The sequence below is a fragment of the Thamnophis sirtalis genome, unplaced genomic scaffold (assembly GCF_051295495.1).
Source record: "Thamnophis sirtalis isolate CommonGarterSnake01/CBP01778 unplaced genomic scaffold, rThaSir2_p1.2 scaffold_3, whole genome shotgun sequence".
Taxonomy (NCBI): Eukaryota; Metazoa; Chordata; class Lepidosauria; order Squamata; family Natricidae; genus Thamnophis; species Thamnophis sirtalis.
Genome location: NW_028261383.1, coordinates 12,432,134 through 12,450,420, shown reverse-complemented (window position 1 = coordinate 12,450,420; position 18,287 = coordinate 12,432,134). Strand labels below are relative to the sequence as shown.

The window sequence follows — 18,287 nt, the reverse complement described above, 5'->3', positions numbered from 1 at the left end:
ACTTCAGAGAACCGGTAAATACCACCACTGACTGGTCCCGTCCCACCCTCATCTATTCTCTGCCTCCAAGTCCCAGCTTGTCCCAGTTGATCGGCTGTGTCTTCTTCTGTTATCCTGCACAGGAGAATGGAGCTGGAAAGCAGGTTAGGGGGGTGGGGAGGGAATGCAGATTTTACAGTATCCTTCCCCTGCCTCCCCCAGCTGATCAGTGCCTCCTGAAGTTGTGGGAGCTCCAACACTAGAAGTTTTAAAAGGAAAGACTGGACAGCCGTTTGTCTGGAATGGTACGGGTCTCCTGCTTGAGCAGGGGGTTGGACTAGAAGACCTCTAAGGTCCCTTCCAACTCGTTATTCTGTATTCTCTCCTGCTGCTTGCTCATGAGTCATGCACACTTCAGTGAGAAGGCAGAGATCCCAGGAGGAATTGCTTGGTGTCTGTGTGTGTGTGTGTGTGTGTGTGTGTGTGTGTGTGTGTGTGAAGTGAGTGTAAGAACTAACCTGCAGTGCAACTGAATCAGACTAGGGAAGCATAAAACTCCAGATGGCGTGCAAGTCAAAAAAATTTACTACCAGTTCTGTGGGCATGGCCTGGCTTGGTGGGCATGGCAGCAGAAGGATACTGCAAGATCCCCATTTCCACCCCATTCCTGGGGGAACAATACTGTAAAATCCTCATTTCCACCCCACTCCAGTGGAAGGATACTGTAAAATCCCCATTCCCACTAACCTGTTTTCCAGCTCCATTCTCCTGTGCAGGGCAACAGAAGAAGACATGGCTGATCAGCTGGGACAAGCTGGGACTTGGGAGGCATCGAATAGATGGGGGGGTGGAGCCAGCGAGAAGTGGTATTTGCCAATTCTGAAAACTACTCAAAATTTCCACTACCGGTTCTCCAGAACTAGTCAAAACTGGCTGAATACCACCTCTGTGGCTGTCTCATGTATAAACCCAAATGCAAAACATAATAAATCCCCACCCTCCTGCTGACAACAATCAAACCAATATCCCTGGGGGCTCCTTGGCCTACTGGCAAAACCCTCAGACTCAGAGCCTTTGGAAAGAGGAGCCGAGGTGGCACAGTGGGTAGAGTGCAGTACTACAGGTCACTTCAGCTGACTGCTAGTTCAGCGGTTCAAATCTCACCGGCTCAGGGTTGACTCAGCCTTCCATCCTTCCGAGGTGAGTAAAATGAGGACCCAGATTGTGGGGGTGATATGCTGACTCTGTAAACCGCTTAGAGAGGGCTGAAAGCCCTATGAAGCGGTATATAAGTCTAACTGCTATTGCTATTGCTACCAAGGTAATGGCCAATCTTATCTCCAGGGGGATGATGTTCCACAGAGAAGAAACCAAGGCTGAAGGCCCTTCTTGTTCTCCTCAGGTGGGCCTCTTTAAGACAGGGGACTCATAACCTAGCCTGCCTCTCTGCTCTGATGGGTCTGGTGGATGAAAGTGGGAAAGGAAGTCCTTCAAAGAACGCTCTGCATCCAGTGTGGCCTTTAACTCCCACTGGAACCCTAAAAGATCCCATTCCAGCTCAGGGAACGGGAGGAAAAGCTTGCATAAATTAATGGGCGGGGTGCTTTAAGGAACAAACACCGCAGGAGTTATAAGAGCCAGTGGGTTCACATAGTGGAAATACCATATTTTTCAGCGTATAAGACACACCTTCCCCCCGCCCAAAAAAAGAAGGTGAATATTTGGGTGTGTCTTATACACTAAATATAGCATTTCTGGCCTCCCGAAACCTGCCCTTTGTATCCTGAGTTTCACAAAAATGGATGCGCAGAGGGTTTGGGAGGCCTGCAAAGTACTCCTAGGGGCTGGGGAGGGCAAAAATGAGCAAAATATGGGCCTGTTTTTCACAAAAGCGGGCTGTTTTTGCCCTCCCAAGTCCCCAGGAGCACTCTGCAGGCCATCCAAACTCTGCATGCCCTGGTTTCTTTTTTTGCAGAAAGGGGTCTTTTTTCATCAAAAAAGGGTTGTTTTTGCTTGTTTTTTGCCCCACCCCACCCCAGGAGCACTCCATAGGCCTTCCACACCCTCTGCATGCCCCCCCTTTTTGTACAAAATGGGTCTTTGAAAAAAATGGCCCATCTTGCTTTTTTTTTGCCCTCCCTAGCCCCCAGGAACACTCTACAGGCCTCTCAAACTCTCTGCATGTCCCTTTTTAAAAATAAAATGGACATGAAGAGGGTTTGTGAAGCCTGCAGAGTGCTCCTGGGAGCTGGGGAGGGCAAACACCTCTTGTTTTAAATTTACCTCTTCAAAATCTTGGTGCGTCTTATACTTTGGTGCGACTTATAGTCCGGAAAATATGGTACATTCATTGTGGCATGGAACCCTAACAATATTGTCCTGGTCAGTGTTCCCTCTAAGGTGCGCAGCTGCGTGCCCGCGCATGTGACAAGAAAACGCCGCGCAGAAGTTTCCAACTGCCGTGCAGTTATTTTTAATGTCACAGCTCCGCCCTGACCCGGGAGGAGGGAGAATTTATTTCACTGACCTTCCGCTTCGGCTGCCCTTTTTTTAAAAAAAGAAAACCATGCGCAACTTCCCTGCGTTCTATCTCAGATCCCCCCCCCCCGCCGTCGCCGCCGCCTTTTTCTTTTAATTTTCTGCAGGCTTTTGTATCGACTCCTTCCTCCCGATTCCCAATAAGCGATGCGGGAAGGGGAGGTGCGGAGAGGGAAGAGAGATAGAAAGTCGCGGTTCTATTTAGCTGCCTGCTTGCTGGGAATGGTTGGTGGGGGGGAGGGAAGTTGCCGTCGCCGACGTCCTGAGTCATATATTCTGGGTCGTGCTCTTACCTTTTTGCACTCCCATCTTCTCTCTCTCCCTCTCTCTCTCTCTCTGTGTGTGTCTGTGTGTGTGTGTGTGTGTGTGTGTGTGTGTGTCACACTCGCTCTTGTTTTCTTTCCATGTTTGGAACTTTGCGCTTCGGAAACTAGGAAGGAAAAGGAAGGGGTGCATGACAGGGCCTGTTGTCCCCAGCCACTAGTAGAGGAGGCGGGGAGGACTCAGGCCTGAAGGGAGAGAGATGGGACAGCTGCTAGGAGAGGCTGATGGTAGGCACCCCCTGAGGGGAAAGAAGGGGGAACAGGATGGGTCCTTTGGGGGGATTCAGAAGGAGACCTCTGGCAACTCTGCACAAGTGCACACTGGGAACAGGCTCCAGCTGTTCATCTGCCTCACTGATTTCTGACTCTGATAACTGACATACGGCTCTGGCCCACTCTCTGCTCCCACACAGAGCCCTCATCAGAGCCTTCCCCAAACTCCAGGACTGGTCCATGTTCCTCCCCAACCTCCTCACTCTCTGAATCTGCTGCCAGCCCCGGTGGCCACTGGCAGGCCACAACACCGCCCCCACCCAAGTATCTGTGCTTGGGATACAATGCCAGCTTTCCATGGGATGTTTCCAACAGAAAGCAGGAACAGTTCTCTCTATCTGGCAGCAGGAACAATAAAATCTAGGACAAATTCTTCCCTTATTTTATTTACATTCCCAGGAATGGCTGGGGGAGGGGGGGCATCCTCACGTTCTTTGCTTCTTGCCCTGTCTGGTATCACAGCACCTCTTTTCCCACGACTTACACATCAACCCCATTTTGCAGCTGTGGGTTCCTGTACCGACCTCAGAGCCTGAAACCACCAAGAGAGGCTCCTGAAGAATGAAGAAAGAGCAACGGATGGAGAGAGAGCCCAGGTGTTCACCTCCAGAGCTTCTGAGAACAGCTGCCTTGAACAACTTCATGGAAGTTGGCTACAGTGGGAGGGGCACCAAATTGCAGAGGAGGTTCTTTCAAGGGTTAGGAGCCCTGGGGGGGTCTATTGAGGGGCCCTATGGACCATCTTAATGAGACGCGGTGACTCAGTGGCTAAGATGCTGAGCTTGTTGATCAGAAAGGTCAGCAGTTCAATGGTTCGAATCCCTAGCACCGTGTAATGGAGTGAGTTTCTGTTACTTGTCCCAGCTTCTGCCAATATAGCAGTTTGAAAGCATGAAAAAAATGCAAGTAGAAAAATAGGGATCACCTTTGGTGGGAAGGTAACAGCATTCCGTCAGCCTTCAGTATTTATGCCGGCCACATGACCGCGGAGACGTCCTTGGACAGCACTGACTCTTTGGATTTGAAACGGAGATGATCACCGCCTCCTAGAGTCGGGAACGACTAGTACATATGTGCGAGGGAAACCTTTACCTTTACCTTTATGGACCATCTTGTAGGAGATGAACAGGCTGAGATGGAAGGTGGAGTTAAACATGTCATCAGTCTGTCCCAAAGGGGCTTTTCCAAAAGGCAAATAGACCTTCTTGATTTGTCCCCCACCCTCTTGAAAATATTTTAGTTTTGAAAACATTTTGCTACTCATCCAAGAAGATTCTTGGATGAAAAGCAAAATGTTTTCAACAACAACAAAACACCCAAGAAAGTCCAGTTGCCCTTTGAACAGCACCACTGGGACAACCATGACCTGGACGATTGAGAATCTCCAAAGACCATCAGTTTGGAATCCACCCCTTCCCCAAATGAATTCCACTGACCTTCACCAAGTGCCAGTGAGGTTTGAGCTATTCATACATGTAGATCAGATCCTGGCATATAGGTACCATGTAGTAAACTTTTAGTCCTTCGAATTCAACTCCAGTTCCTGGAGTTCCTAAAAAGGATATGGAGACCCTAGAAAGAGTGCAGAGAAGAGCAACAAAGGTGATTAGGGGACTGGAGGCTAAAACATATGAAGAACGGTTGCAGGAACTGGGTATGTCTAGTTTAGTGAAAAGAAGGACTAGGGGAGACATGATAGCACTATTTTGATATCTCAGGGTTGGCACAAAGAAGAGGGAGTCAAGCTATTCTTCAAAGCACTTGAGGGCAGGACAAGAAGCAATGGGTGGAAACTAATCAAGGAGAGAAGCAACTTAGAACTAAGGAGAAATTTCCTGACAGTTAGAACAATTAATCAATTGTTAATCAATTAACAATTAATTAAAAACAACTTGCCTCCAGAAGTTGTGAATGCTCCAACACTGGAAGTTTGCAAGAAGATGCTGGATATCCATTTGTCTGAAGTGGTGCCTGCGCAGGGGGTTGGACTAGAAGACCTCCAAAGTCCCAATTCTATTATTCTATTCTATTCCATTGCATTCCATTCCATTCTATTCCTGGTTCCTTGTGTCTGACTCTCCTCCAGGGAAGAACTGTTTGTCTGAAGGGGAACTGCAAACCTTTCTCCTCTCCAGTTTATCCTTCAGGCCTGTCTGGGGTGCAGGAGGGGAAAGGGAGAGCCATGGAGAAGGGAGAAGGTCCTCATCCCCCATAGAAAGGATTTGTGTGTCCCCTTCCTCCATTTCCTCCCTTTGCAGCACAAGGCATCCTATGGAAACGGGGGAGGGGCAGAGCACCCCTAAAGCCCCTGTGTCAACATTTCACTGGCAAGAAATGAGCCTCACAGAAGACAAGACTCCAGATGGGGGAAGAGAGTGATATGCGAGGTCCCTTCTCCAGGGGAGGCTGGGCTGCTCTTCCCCCCTTTCCTCTCCTTCACTCTGTCAGAAAACTATTCCACGGAGGATGGCAGCCCTTCAGATGCTCTCCAAAAGGGCTCTTCCAAAGTGAAGAGAATGAATGAATGACTTATGATACCCTCTGTTCACCTCCAGAGGGCGCCCTCATCTTCCTTGATTAGAAGTAACTGCGCACAAAAGATTGATACCCCCCTCTCTGAAAGCGCCGATCCCCCAAGGACTGTTCCCCGTCCTCCCCTTCTCCTGCTTTCCCCCTGAATCCCCGGGGAGGTCTTGGGGGGCGGGGGATCGGTGATATCCTGGGGCAAGCGATCCCTCCCCGGGAGTGGGGAAGAACTATGAGGCTGGCCTCTGTTCAGCAGGGGAGGGTTAGCCTTAGTTATCACTCCCAGAGGAGAGGACTCAATCAATCAGAATAGAGCTGGAAGGGACCTTGGAGGTCTCCTAGTCCAGAGTTCCCCAACCTTTTTGGGTTGGCAGCCTGAAGTGGGGGCAGAGGGAAAAGAGGGATGAATTTTTGTGAGGATCAGGTTTTTGTGATTACGAGAGCGCAAGTGGAGCCATGAGCGCCTGTGACGAGGCTCCCGTGAGTGGGGCTGTGTGGACTCACGCGGTCCGGGGGCAATGAGACTGGACCCAGTAATGGGCCATGGTTCACAGGTTGGAAACCCCTGTTCTAGTCCAACTCCAGCAGGTGAGCCTGTACCAGTCGTGGGATTCAATTTTTTTTTTACCACCGGTTCTGTGGGCGTGACTTGGTGGGTGTGGTGTGGTTTGGTGGGCGTGGCAGGGGAAGGATACTGCAAAATCCCCATTCCCTCCCAATCAGCTGGGCCTCGGGAGGCAGAGAATAGATGGGGCGGGGCCAGTCGGAGGTGGTATTTACTGGTTCTCCAAACTACTCAAAATTTCCACTACTGGGTCTCCAGAACTGGTCAGAACCTGCTGAATGCCACCTCTGGCCTTTACCATTAAAGACAGGTGGAAGCAGCAAGCTCCTGGAAGGCGAAGGGAAGGTGAACTGAACAATGTGAAGCGCGAAACGAGGCGTCTTGGCAACAAACCCTTTTGAAAAGACTCTTTTGAGAGAAAGATTCTTTTCAAAAGAGGAATGTTAGCCGTTGGTGCCACACTTTTAAACGAGGCCAGCCCGCTCACTGATTGGCTGGATTCCAGTCAAACAGTGAGCGGCAGGCTGGGCTTAGTGCAGACAGGTGGGGGAATGCGCGAGCGAGCTGCGACGCGCCGGCAAAAGGGTGCTTTGCAGCGACAGGGGCCAGGACCGGTACCGGGGTTCCTGGAAGTTAATTACTTCCGGGTTCACCGATGAACCGGTTCGTGTGAACCGGTGCGAACCGGGAGGAACCCACCCCTGGTCTATTTGGTCCTGAGATGATCTGAGTTTAACCTTAGTCGTGTCCAAAAAAATGAGGGTGAAAGCCCTGATAATATTTCCCAGGTCCCACTCACACAGATGGCAAAATCCTACTGAATGCAAGGTTGCTCAGCTTGGCTGAGAGTTGCAAAGATGCCAGGGAAAGGGATAAGTCCCTAAATCCACACACACACACACATGCACACGCACACACACACACACCAAAATCCAGGTATAGTTCACCCAAATCCAAAGTGCAAGGACAAAGTCTGAGAAGCAGGTCTGAAGTCCAAACGGAGGTCACATGGAGCGTGACCCGACAATTGCGTGATCGACAAAATAGCGCCAATTACAATGCGACATCATAATCGCGTCGCCAACTTCACGTCAATAAAATCACAACAAAAGCGCGATGAAGACAACCGCACACCATTTAAAAGCAGTAGAAATTTATTGTATCACTAAATAACTCAGCAGTAAAAATTTATTATGTCACTAAATAATTTAAAAATTCAGCAATAAAAATGTATTATTAAAAATTATTATGTCAATAAATATTTTGAATTAATTTAGATGTCAATATGACATACGGCATGCAGATAGTCTGTACAATCATGCCCTACATATGTAGGAAGAATTGCAGCAAGACGTCTTGATAATTGCACTTATTTAGACTTGCTTCCAGCGAGACTCCGGCTGTGCTGTTCACAATAATTTGACGAGGTTTTTCCACACCATTTTCAGCTCGTTTGCGTATAGTCGCTTTTATTTTTTTACTTTCATTTTTTGCGGTATCTGGAGCTCAATAGTTGTTTGTAACGTCCCGTCTGTTTTCTTCTTAAGTCTGCCGGCACACTCTCTTTTAATGCACCTCCGCGAAGACGATCCATCTTGGTTTAACTTATCACGTCGATATCGATATCCTTCATACAGCAGTTGTTGTTTTCCTTTCTGTGACTTAATAATATCCATGCCTGCAGTATAACTCAAACGTCTTATACAGTTGGTGAGTGCTGACCGTTATAACGTACTTCCATATAACGCGTTCTACCATATAACGCGTTCCACCTGTTCCATCTGTTAAAGCCCCAGCACGCGATTTTGTCGGTGCGCATCTGTCGGCACGTTATTGTCGGAAACAGATTAGCAGTTTTGACGCCGTGCATTTGTCCATCGCGGTTCTGTTGACGCAGAAACGTCTATTGCGCATTTGTCGGTGAACCCACATGGAGTGCAGGCTGGAAGTCATGTAAACAGCAGCCACAAAGTGACAGTACCTGCATGGCAGGGCAAATGTATGGTTGTTTCTAACACTGCATTGTCCAAATCTTGGACTAAGGAGGGGTATGCTGGTATTACTCCTTAGGTGGAAAGAGGCAAAGGACCAACCTCCATTGTGCCTCCTTCTGTTCAGTCCAACTCAACAGGTTCTTCTCATCCTTTCTGATCAGCTGCAGCTTCAATCCTTCTCCATCCTGGGCTTCTGGCTGGGTCTGTGAGCCCTCCAGCTAGAGCTGCGTCTCTCCCATTTCCTCTTCAGCCAGATGCTTCTGAAGTTCCTGGGCTCACTCCTTCCTCCAGCCTCTCCATTCCTGGCTTCGGGGCATCAGCATCTTCCAGACATTCCTCTGGTTCCCCCTCTGAATTCTCCACAGCTGCTCCTTCCTTGTTGTCAGAATAGGCATCTGGGGAAGCCATCAGAGGTCTTTTCTCTCCTTCCCTTAGCTCTGTCTTCTGCCCACAGCAACCCTGTGTGGAAGGAAGGAACCAAAGAAGATAAAACTTTGCACTGCCCTTCTATATAAACAGGTCCTCCCTGAGAGAGGGATCTTCTAAGAAGGGGTCATCCCTTTTCTCCCCAGTGTTTCCTTCCTCTTGTCTCTCTTGTACCTCCAGCTCATCATCACCAAGAAGCCTTTATCCTAGAGGGCCTCCCCCTATTTTTCCAGCTCACCCTCTTTCTCTCCCCCTCCCCTCCAGTCCTTCCTGGACAGAAATCCCCCATTTTCCCAGGGTGCCCCACTTCCTGCTCCCAGCCCTTTTCCTGTCTCATTCTCCTTCCTTGGAGCTGGAGGGACAGAGGAAATGAGCTTTGACTGATTTTCCCTTGTTTTGCAACCAGATCAGAGGGTCCCCAAGAGGAGGGGCTGAGCCCCAGAGGAGCCCCAGACATCCCACCATCCCTCCATGGCTGCCTTGGGAAGACTTTGAGGAGGAATTCCCCACCCCAACAATCCTGACGGTGTTGGCTCTCAAGTATTCTCCAAGCCCCGGGTTTTATCTAAAATCAGAAATGAGGAGGTGATAAGCTGCCTGGGAAAGCCAAGGGAAATCCCCAAAACAATTAAAAAAGGAAAGTTAGAATATTTCGGACACATGATGCGACACCCAGAAAAATACGGCATCCTTCACTTAATCCTCCAGGGAAAGACTGAAGACAAATGAGGTCCAGGCAGAAAAAGAACATCATGACTTCAAAATTTAAGGGACCATTTTGGACAAAACCTAACAGCACTTTTTCGTGTGGCTGTTGATAAAAATAGGATCGCCAATGTCCGATGATAGAGGAGGAGGAGGAGGAGGAGGAGGAGGAGGAGGAAGAAGAAGAAGAAGAAATAGTAGTAATAGTAGTAATAGTAGTAGTTTTATCTCTTAAATAGACTTCAGCAATAGTCACCTCTGATGTCTTTTTCTGTGAGGACATTGTTTGTGATTGAATCTCATCTTTAGTGCTAGAAGTTGGGAAAGAACGAAGTTTTTCTAAAAGGTGATTGAGGTAAGTTGTCATTGCCTGATGGCGTTTTTTCCTGTATTTCCTCCAGCAGCCTAATAAATGACAAAGAGAGAAGATAGTTAGTTTATTTCTGGTCAGCAGCTCCTGCCTGAGATGGATTTAAGATGAAGACCCCCAAGGGGCCCAGGTGGTAAAATTGCCTGGATTATAACTCAGCATCTTGATTTGCTTATCTACGTATAAAATATAAAAGCGAAATACCACTCACGCATCATCATGAAATCTCCAGAACCATAAAGCCTACAAACTTGAAATTTGACACATATGTTCCTCTTGGCTTCTAGGTGCTCGCTAAGAAAGGACTTTTTTGAAGTGACCATCAGATCATTAGATTTTTTATAGTATTACTAGCTGAAAACCTGTGCTCCGCTACAAAATTATGTGGATCGGGTTTCATAAAATGACACTTACAGCTTGAAAATAAATGAGTAGTTACGAGCGTCCTCTCCCCTTCTCCCCCTCAGGCTTGCCCCACAGAAGCCTCAGTGATGATATTTTAGCCTCCAATCCCCTAATCATCCTGATTGCTCTTCTCCGCACTCTTTCTAGTGTCTCAATCTTTTTCATAGTGTGGTGACCAAAACTGAATGCAGCGCTCTAGGTGTTGTCTTACTAGAGCTTTATAGAGTGGTATTGGTAGTACCTCACTTGATCTTGATTGTATCCCTCTGTTAGTGCAACTTAGCTCATTGCATTGGCTCTTTTAGCAGCTACTGCACACCGCAGCTTCCTTCCAGGCAACAGGAAGGTGGAACATTCTGAGATTTACCGGAAGTAGAAAAATTGCTACCTTGTTTCTTCTTCCTTTCTGACTCTCATTCAAAATGCTGCTTGTGGGGAAGGGTCTTGTGGGGATCCTGGCTGCAACTCTCAGGGAGACCCTCTCCCACCCACATGAGCTCAATCAGCACAGAAAGACACAGGACTTGGGGGGGGGGTCAATGGATGCATTTCACTTACAGATCAGGAAGAGAATCGCAGCTCCCAAGATTATGATCATCAAAACTCCCACCAAATGAAATAACGGCATATCTAAAGAAAGAGAAACATGGTTCTGATTAGACAGATTCTGACTTCCCTGACATGGAATTCCTAAGCAATGGGAGCATTTGCCAACCTGAACTGGCCTCCAAGTAGTGTCTCCACCTGAAGGAAGCCACCCTCCCTTTTAAGGCTGAAGAGGGCAGGGCAAATGGCTTTAAAAGGACAAAGAAGGAGCCACAACCAAGGCAATAGTCAGATAAGGAGGAGATTTCAGCCTGGGCCAGGAAATCAGCTTAAGGACATGTGTCAAACAGGCCCTTCCCTAGTTCACCTGAAGATAAATGGAGGGAGGCAGAAGCATTTTCAGATTGACAGATTGTACCTGGCATTGGCTTCTTATTCTGGTCTCCCTTGTTGGGTTGACAAAGGGCCAACCTCCCCTACTGAAAATGGCATTGATTGAACCATCCTACAGTGGTGAACAATCTACTTCCACATTTATTTTTATTGTATTTTATTTAATAAATTTAGATGCCACCCATCTCACCACGAGGTGACATATTGCAAATGCTGAGCCTCTCACCTGTTTCCTCCTCCCAGGCCAAGACCAGGGGCTCCTGCAAGCCCTCGTGCTCCAGGTGACACCGAAAACGGTTCCTCTCCTTGGGGTCGATCTCAATGCTGAGCTGGACATTATAAGTTCCATCTGAGTTGGGCGCCACGTTCCTATGGAGGGTCTCATTCTGGCAGACTTCTCCGTCTCTCATCCAGGTGCTCCTGATCTCCTTGGGGTAGAAGCCAAAGGCCTGGCAGATGAGGACCTCCAGGCTGTCATTCACCGCCTTGCGGGTCACCTTCCCCACTGGGGGCTCTGCAGAAACAGCAACAAGAGAGATGCCAGAACTTCTAGAGTTTCTGGCACGATGGGATATTCTGAGATATAGATTCATTTTTGAAAGGGACACATAGACTTAGGGATAATGTCCTCACTACGACCTCGGTAATTGCAAATGCTGAGCCTCTCACCTATTTCCTCCTTCCAGGCCAAGACCAGGGGCTCCTGCAAGCCCTCATGCTCCAGGTGACACCGAAAACGGTCCCTCTCCTTGGGGTCGATCTCAATGCTGAGCTGGACATAATAGGTCCCATCTGAGTTGGGGGCCACGTTCCTATGGAGAGTCTCGTATTCACAGACCTCCCCATCCCTCATCCAGGTGGCCTGGATCTCCTTGGGGTAGAAGCCAAAGGCCTGGCAGATGAGGACCTCCAGGCTGTCATTGACTACCTTGCGGGTCACCTTCCCCACTGGGGGCTCTGCAGAAACAGCAACAACAGAGTTCTCAGGATTTTTAGTTTCTGGAAAGATTATTTAATAATAGGGAAGACTTCCTTTGGCCATCGTCTCCCTTCTCCTCTCCTGAACCTCTGGGACCATGAACTCTTTAGATTCACTTTTGAAAGGGACACGTAGACTTTGGGGTAAAGTTCTCACTCTGGCCAAAGTAATTGCAATGCTTGGGCTTCCAGTTGAGTTTTGACACCCTAAGTTGAATTTGTTCAAGTTGTCCCAAGTGGTAATTGGGAAGAGAATCAATTTTTGGTTCTGCCCCAAGTGCAGCAGGTAAAAATTAGATTTCCTCATGAAAATGAAGCTGGATCTCAACTTTGCTATCTGGCTCCTTTGGTTTCCTTTTCTTTTCCTTTGAAGAACTTAGCTTTTGAGGGGTGAGGTTTTGGAACTTCTTTTCCCGATTGTTGTAATGCCCCCAGTTTCTTTTGGTAAATGCCCAGATCACTTTCTGCCAGGCATGTGAAGGATGACTTGGCTGTGCAGGGCAGAAAAACACAAGAAGAGGAAGGAACCTAGAAAAAAATACACAACCTGAGCCCATTTGGCCACTCACCTGTCTTCTTCCGGTAGGAGAGGCATTTCTCTAGCCACTCAGGGCAGTTATTCTCCAGAAAGAATTTGATTCTCCCAGACCTTGCTGTATTCTTCTCCCACTCCTCCTTGACCTTCTGGGCTTTGGGTTGAGCCTGGACCCATCTGAGGGTCTCCTTATCGAAGCTGATGAAGTCCTCCCCATTGTAGCCATAGCGGAAGAACCCTCCTTTGCTCCCGTCTTCCCTGAGTTCACAGCCCAAAGTCACCTGCCAGATGTGAAGCCCTGAAATACACAAAGAGGGATAAGAATAGTCCAGAATTGCTCTCCCTAGAGCCCCACCCCCACCAGTAATTGAAATGTTTACTTCTCCCCATCCCACCAGGGGAGGGGAAACAGATCTTTCCTCCCCTCTTTCTTTCAATGGTCTTTTCTGTGATCTGGGGCTACACTTGGTCTTTTTGATGTGGGGCTAGAGGATCATGAAGACCCTGAGAGAGAAGATCTTGGTTTCCTTTGCAGGAAAGGATCTCCCATCCTCATGCTCCTTACAGCCATTGGTGGTCAAGGGCAGAAACAATACCCTCCTTTCCTGGGAAGGAGTGGCAACTACTAAAACGGAACTGGCGGCAGCCACTTTTCCATTTCTCAGTTGCCACACAGGAATGGCGGGGGGAGGTTTGGAATGTCACTCCAACCCAGACATAACACATAATTGTCCCGTTGGAACCAAGGTCATCTCCAGAGGTGGAGAGGGAGAGGAGTGACCAAGAAGCTCTCCAATTAACCCAATTGGACAATGTTACATGTGACACTTGGGGAGGGAATCATTTACTCTTTTAATTATACTGAAACTGCGGGAAACATTTAGAGTTGGTTTTGCTTTCACCTGTGCCGATATTCTGTAGCCGATAAAGAAGTTCTTTGAGGAAGGTTCCAGTCTCAGAATTATGATTTGGTTGGGTTCATTAGTCAGAACTTTGGCACAGGGTTTATCTCAACCCCCTAAGCTCCCAGCCCCCTATTTTCTGTTCTTTGCCTGCTTGCTTCTTTTCCCATTAACCAAAATGACAAGAGGTGGGAAGGTGAGATTTGAGGGAGAATTTGGAACTTGAAGGCTGATCTGCCTTTGCTTACCTCCAGTCCGGGGGTTGCGGTTTGATAACCACTCCAGGTCAGCTGTGAACTCCTTCTTAGGTACCACAATTGTGTTCGCCTCCTCCACCTCCATCCAGGGCACCAGAGGAACCATGTTCCCAGTGGAAAAGTTATATCGAGCGATGGGCTGGTCATCCAGGTTGACCATGGAAAGGAACTGGGGCACCCTCTGGCTGGACTCTGACACCTCCAGGTAGGAATAGGACAGGGAGTGCCTGGAGGAGCCTGGAAGGGGAAGAGGGTTACAATCAAGATCAAGTGAGCTGCTAATACCACCCTACAAAGCCTTAGTAAGACCACATCCAGTATCTTTTTATCATATGTGGTGGTTGTGTACAATAGCCAAGGGATTTTGATGTCAGATAAAGACATGGATGTAACCCTAGTCTTGGCTTGGCAATGTATATGTATAGGCATAAGCCATGATTATAACAAATGTATCTGTTACTTTAAATGCTAGAGAGATGTAATTTTATGGCTTTAAGCAGCCATAAAAGGAGGAAGGAACTATTACGGTTCCTCCTGATGCTCCTGATAGTTACTGACTGGTACTGTATGTGCTTAGCATTGGGAGAGAAGACTGTGTATTGGATGGTGGCTACTCTGTATAGTAGTTACCAGTCTACATGGTGAATTGTGAGTTGAGCAACTGTAACTTCAACATATTGTAAATAGACTGTGTATATACTTCAAGACTGCTTATAGTCTGTTTGGAGACTATTTATCCTATTTTTGTTAGGCAAGTGGCTGTGAGTGACTATTCAGTATTCGTTACTATAACTTCTGCTGCAGAACTCTAGTCTCCTAATGGGGATAGACTTAACAGTTGGAAGAGATGTTAGAACAAAAGATACATTTAAAACCAGAACTATTACTATTAGGAATAATTAAAAAATATATAGTAAAGGAGTGACATATTTAATGCTGCATGTAATAACTGCAGCAACATTGGTATATGCACAAAATTGGAAAAGCAGAGATGCCCCCACCCCCACCCCGAAGAAAAGGTAACAAAGAAAATTTTGGTCTCTGCAGAAATGGACAGATTGCCACTAGAAATCAAAAACAGAGATGAGACAGAATATTATGAAATTTGGAACAAAATGTATCAATGGTTGGAAATGAGGAAAATGAGTTGGAAAAGAATATTTGGAGGATTGTAAAATTGGAACTGGATAATACATAGATTCACTTAACAGCTGGGTTGTGAACTTAACAATTGCAATGATTCACTTAGCAACAGTGGCAAGAAAAATCTTACAATGGGAAAAACTCACTTAACAAATTTTTTACTTAGCAACATACATTTTGGGGTCAATCTGGTCATAAGTCAAGGACTACAAGCGCTTGGGAGATATCCTCAGTGGAGACTTATGATTTTGAGGACTGAGGTGCCGTGGTTTGGAAAGATCCCATTTATAATTGATGAAAGAAATGTCCGTCTGGGTTCGGCTCCAAGTGGGGAAAAAGACACTGGAGACATGGAGGCTTCTTGGAAAGAGGGTTTATTGGTGGACAGGACCACGTGGCTTGAGCCCTGAACAGAAAAGGTGATCACATGCTTCAATGTTGGTGGAGAAAAGAGAAGGGAGGACTGAGATGCCAAGTCCCTGGTTGTATGCCCTCTCTGGCCTTTGATCTTGATCTTGTATTCTGATTGGTTGTCTGACTCCCATGGGGCCATGCAGGGGCAACTCTCTAGGCTGCGTTTTGAATCCAGGTTTGGTTGAGTTCTCAGATGCCATGTGGCAAGTTGGGTAAAGGGCCAATATTATCATGCTTTAATCCCATCCCCCTGGAGCTGAAATGGAGAAGTCTTTATTATGTCTTCTTAATGGCCCATTGACCAAGTGGGGATGGGCAGGAAGCTACAGGCAGCTATTCTGTCTCTTAAAACCTGTTTCTTTCTTTTCACATCCAGAGAAATATTCTGCCTTTTCAATATTTCCTAGGATATTTCATTTTTCTGGGAGAGGGCTGGGTGATAACTTCCTACATAATTTTAAGGAAAAGTAAGGACAATAAAACTGGAAGGAGTTATTTTTATTATTAAGACTCAATCAATGGTATTTGACTGTAGATACATCGGTGACAATGGTGGTAGTGGGTTCCTGGGAAATTAAAAGCCGTTTGTGGACTTTCTGTGAGTTAAGAACAATAATTAATAGATTGTGTACAGAGGATTCGGAAGCTTAGCTTTGTTGTTGGGATTACCTCCTAACTTTTTTTTCTTCAGTAGGCAGATGGAAGGTCAAATTGGTTGATTGACATCACTGGTTTTTTTTTAATGGTCAATACTAATTTAGTGAATATAGTCAGCTACCGAGCATTTAATAGCAGCCAGCTGATTAAATGTCACGGTTCCAAATAACATCTTCCATAAAATAAAAATCAGAGGCAAAAGGTTCCTCAAAACTCCAATTTACTTATTCATCTGTAAGAAGATGCAAGGAGGATGATTCAGCAATTCAGGTATCGCCTCTTTAAGACTGATGGGGTCCATGCAAGCCATTTACCTTTTTAAGAGGTGTCTATATATAAGTGGCCATTAGAGGGAGTCCCTATATTTATCAGTATTCAAAGAGGGGGGATGTTGTATGCATTCTGAAGGACTTTATTTTATTCAAAATATTAAAATCAAAAGGAAAAAAATGGACACAGAACAAAACAAGCAAAAACATTGGGGGGGAAATGTTAATTATAAACAAGTGACAAAAATGCTTATTATAAGCCCTAGCTGAACATTGAGAAATCTACTGCAACAATAATAGCTATTTCCCCTTGCACAGCAAGTCCAAAATTTATAAGTTTGTACAATTATTTGCACTCCACTCGACCTGTCATAGATTACATACGTGAAAGGAAAAATAGCTGACAGATTGAACAACAGCAGTTAAAATCTGAAGCACTCTGCCAGTTATTTTTTACTTACTGAAAAGTCTGCACAATTTCTTAATTACACAAATCAGCCCATCATTCTCTCTGAGACCAGGGTTCTTCACGGCTCTTAATAGTGAAACCTTTCCTTAGGTTCTTGATTAGGAAGTTTACCAACAACTGCATCCGATTGCCAAGTTCATAACACTCTATTGTAAACATTTCTGCAACCCTGCCTTTTGGAATAATTGTCCTGGACACACACCGCATTTCTCTTGCCAAGAAGATCTAGCAGAAGGAGGGAGGGAAAGAAGGCAGAGAGAGGGACAGGGAGGGAGAGAGAGAAGGGACAGGGGGGAGAGAGAGGGAAAGAGGGAAGGAGGGAGAGAAAGAGGGAGGGGGGAGAGAGGGAGAAAGAGAGGGAAGGAAGGAGAGAGAGAGAATAGAATAAGTCTTCGGTGCATAGGCTCTCAGTCAGTGGGGGATTTCCATTTTTTTTTTACTACCGGTTGCTCGTGCACGGTCCTGAACGCTCACGCGCCACAACCGAGCAACCCGCCTCAGCTCTGCGCGTGCGTAGAAGTGTCTGGGGTGGGGGGGAGCCTCCCGTCCCCGCTACTGCCGGTTAACCCAATCCAGGCCGAACCAGGAGCAACCCACCTCTGCTCTCAGCGTACGTAACAGAACCATAAAATGGAATACATGCAGCAAGAATCACAACACTTAGGAACAGTCGTAGGAACTTTCACTCCTGGGGCAGAAATTCAGTCAGTAGAACGGATTACAAAGCAAACACCAACACTTACTTGTCCCACCCTATCAACTCATCCCTACATACCGCAATACAAACAAAATTGCATTGGGTGTATACAGATAGATCGCTTGTTCCTAAGTTGCTGGAACACACAACGGGTTAAAAAAAATAAAGGCAGAATCGTAACCCAAGGAAACGGAGGGGGAATGTGGGGAAGGGATCCAGGCAGGACACGCGTCCGTTCCCCCCACCACTCCCACCCCCGCCTCGCTTTTAAGCCACATCGCAAATCCTTCCAAAAACTCACCGCGGCGGCCCCTCGGCATGATGGATCCCTGGCCGATCAGGAGGAACAGGAGCGCCACTTGCATCAGCATCTCCTCCCGGCTTCGTGTCTACGGTCGAAAACGAAGGTCTCCTCCCATACCAAAGCCCTTTTGTCCTTCAGGAGGAGCTTGGCACCGGCCACCACCGAGGTTTGCCAATCGCAGCGCCGCTGCTACGCCCCCGCGACGCCCCAGTTCCACCCCCGCCGTTAAGACGATTCTGGAAGGTCCTGACGTTGCCCTCCACACCCAAAGAAATCTCTCCCCTCCACTTAAAGTTCTCACCAGCCAGGCTCAGAATGCGAAGGACCTGGTTCCGCCTGGTGTGTGAACGCAGAATAACAGAGTTAACAGATAAACAGAGTTGGAAGGGATTGCGGGGGTTGGAAATTCAGCCTTGTGTTTGATGAAGGGTGAATGGTGTTTTTTTTCCTTGGAGTATACCTTATGATTAAGTAAAATAAACCCGTGGTAGATTCTAAGAAAACACATTTTTATTGTAAAATAAATAACAAACAAACTTACTGGCTAAAACTTACATTCTGGTGAAGTTCCAAGCCTATCTCCTCGTGGCAGGCAAACAGAAAGAGGAAAAAGAAAGGC

At 47.0% G+C, this 18,287-nt stretch overlaps 2 protein-coding genes across 3 annotated transcripts in view; one reads left to right on the top strand and one right to left on the bottom strand.

Annotated features, from left to right (window-relative positions):
• LOC106552957 (major histocompatibility complex class I-related protein 1-like) overlaps positions 1-18,287 on the top strand; it is a 554,120-nt gene that overhangs the window by 320,917 nt on the left and 214,916 nt on the right. The gene's annotated exons all lie outside the window — the stretch shown is intronic.
• Positions 8,445-17,770, bottom strand: LOC148047198 (major histocompatibility complex class I-related protein 1-like). The gene is made up of 8 exons (XM_087711122.1): positions 17,666-17,770; positions 13,707-13,952; positions 12,591-12,854; positions 11,713-12,000; positions 11,270-11,557; positions 10,663-10,734; positions 9,586-9,734; positions 8,445-8,657 (listed from the first exon to the last, which is right to left on the bottom strand). Exons 1-8 carry the CDS (start codon positions 17,733-17,735, stop codon positions 8,445-8,447), a joined length of 1,590 nt encoding a protein of 529 aa, XP_087567248.1. The 5' UTR covers positions 17,736-17,770.

Bases quoted from the DNA above. Each gene is read 5' to 3' on its own strand.
- LOC148047198 (XM_087711122.1), bottom strand. From the start codon at position 17,735: ATGCTGATGCAAGTGGCGCTCCTGTTCCTCCTGATCGGCCAGGGATCC. The intron at 13,953-17,665 runs GTGAGTTTTTGG...TTCCCCTTCCAG, and splicing joins CATGCCGAGGGGCCGCCGCG to GCTCCTCCAGGCACTCCCTG. The intron at 12,001-12,590 runs GTGAGTGGCCAA...CTGTTTCTGCAG, and splicing joins CTCCTACCGGAAGAAGACAG to AGCCCCCAGTGGGGAAGGTG.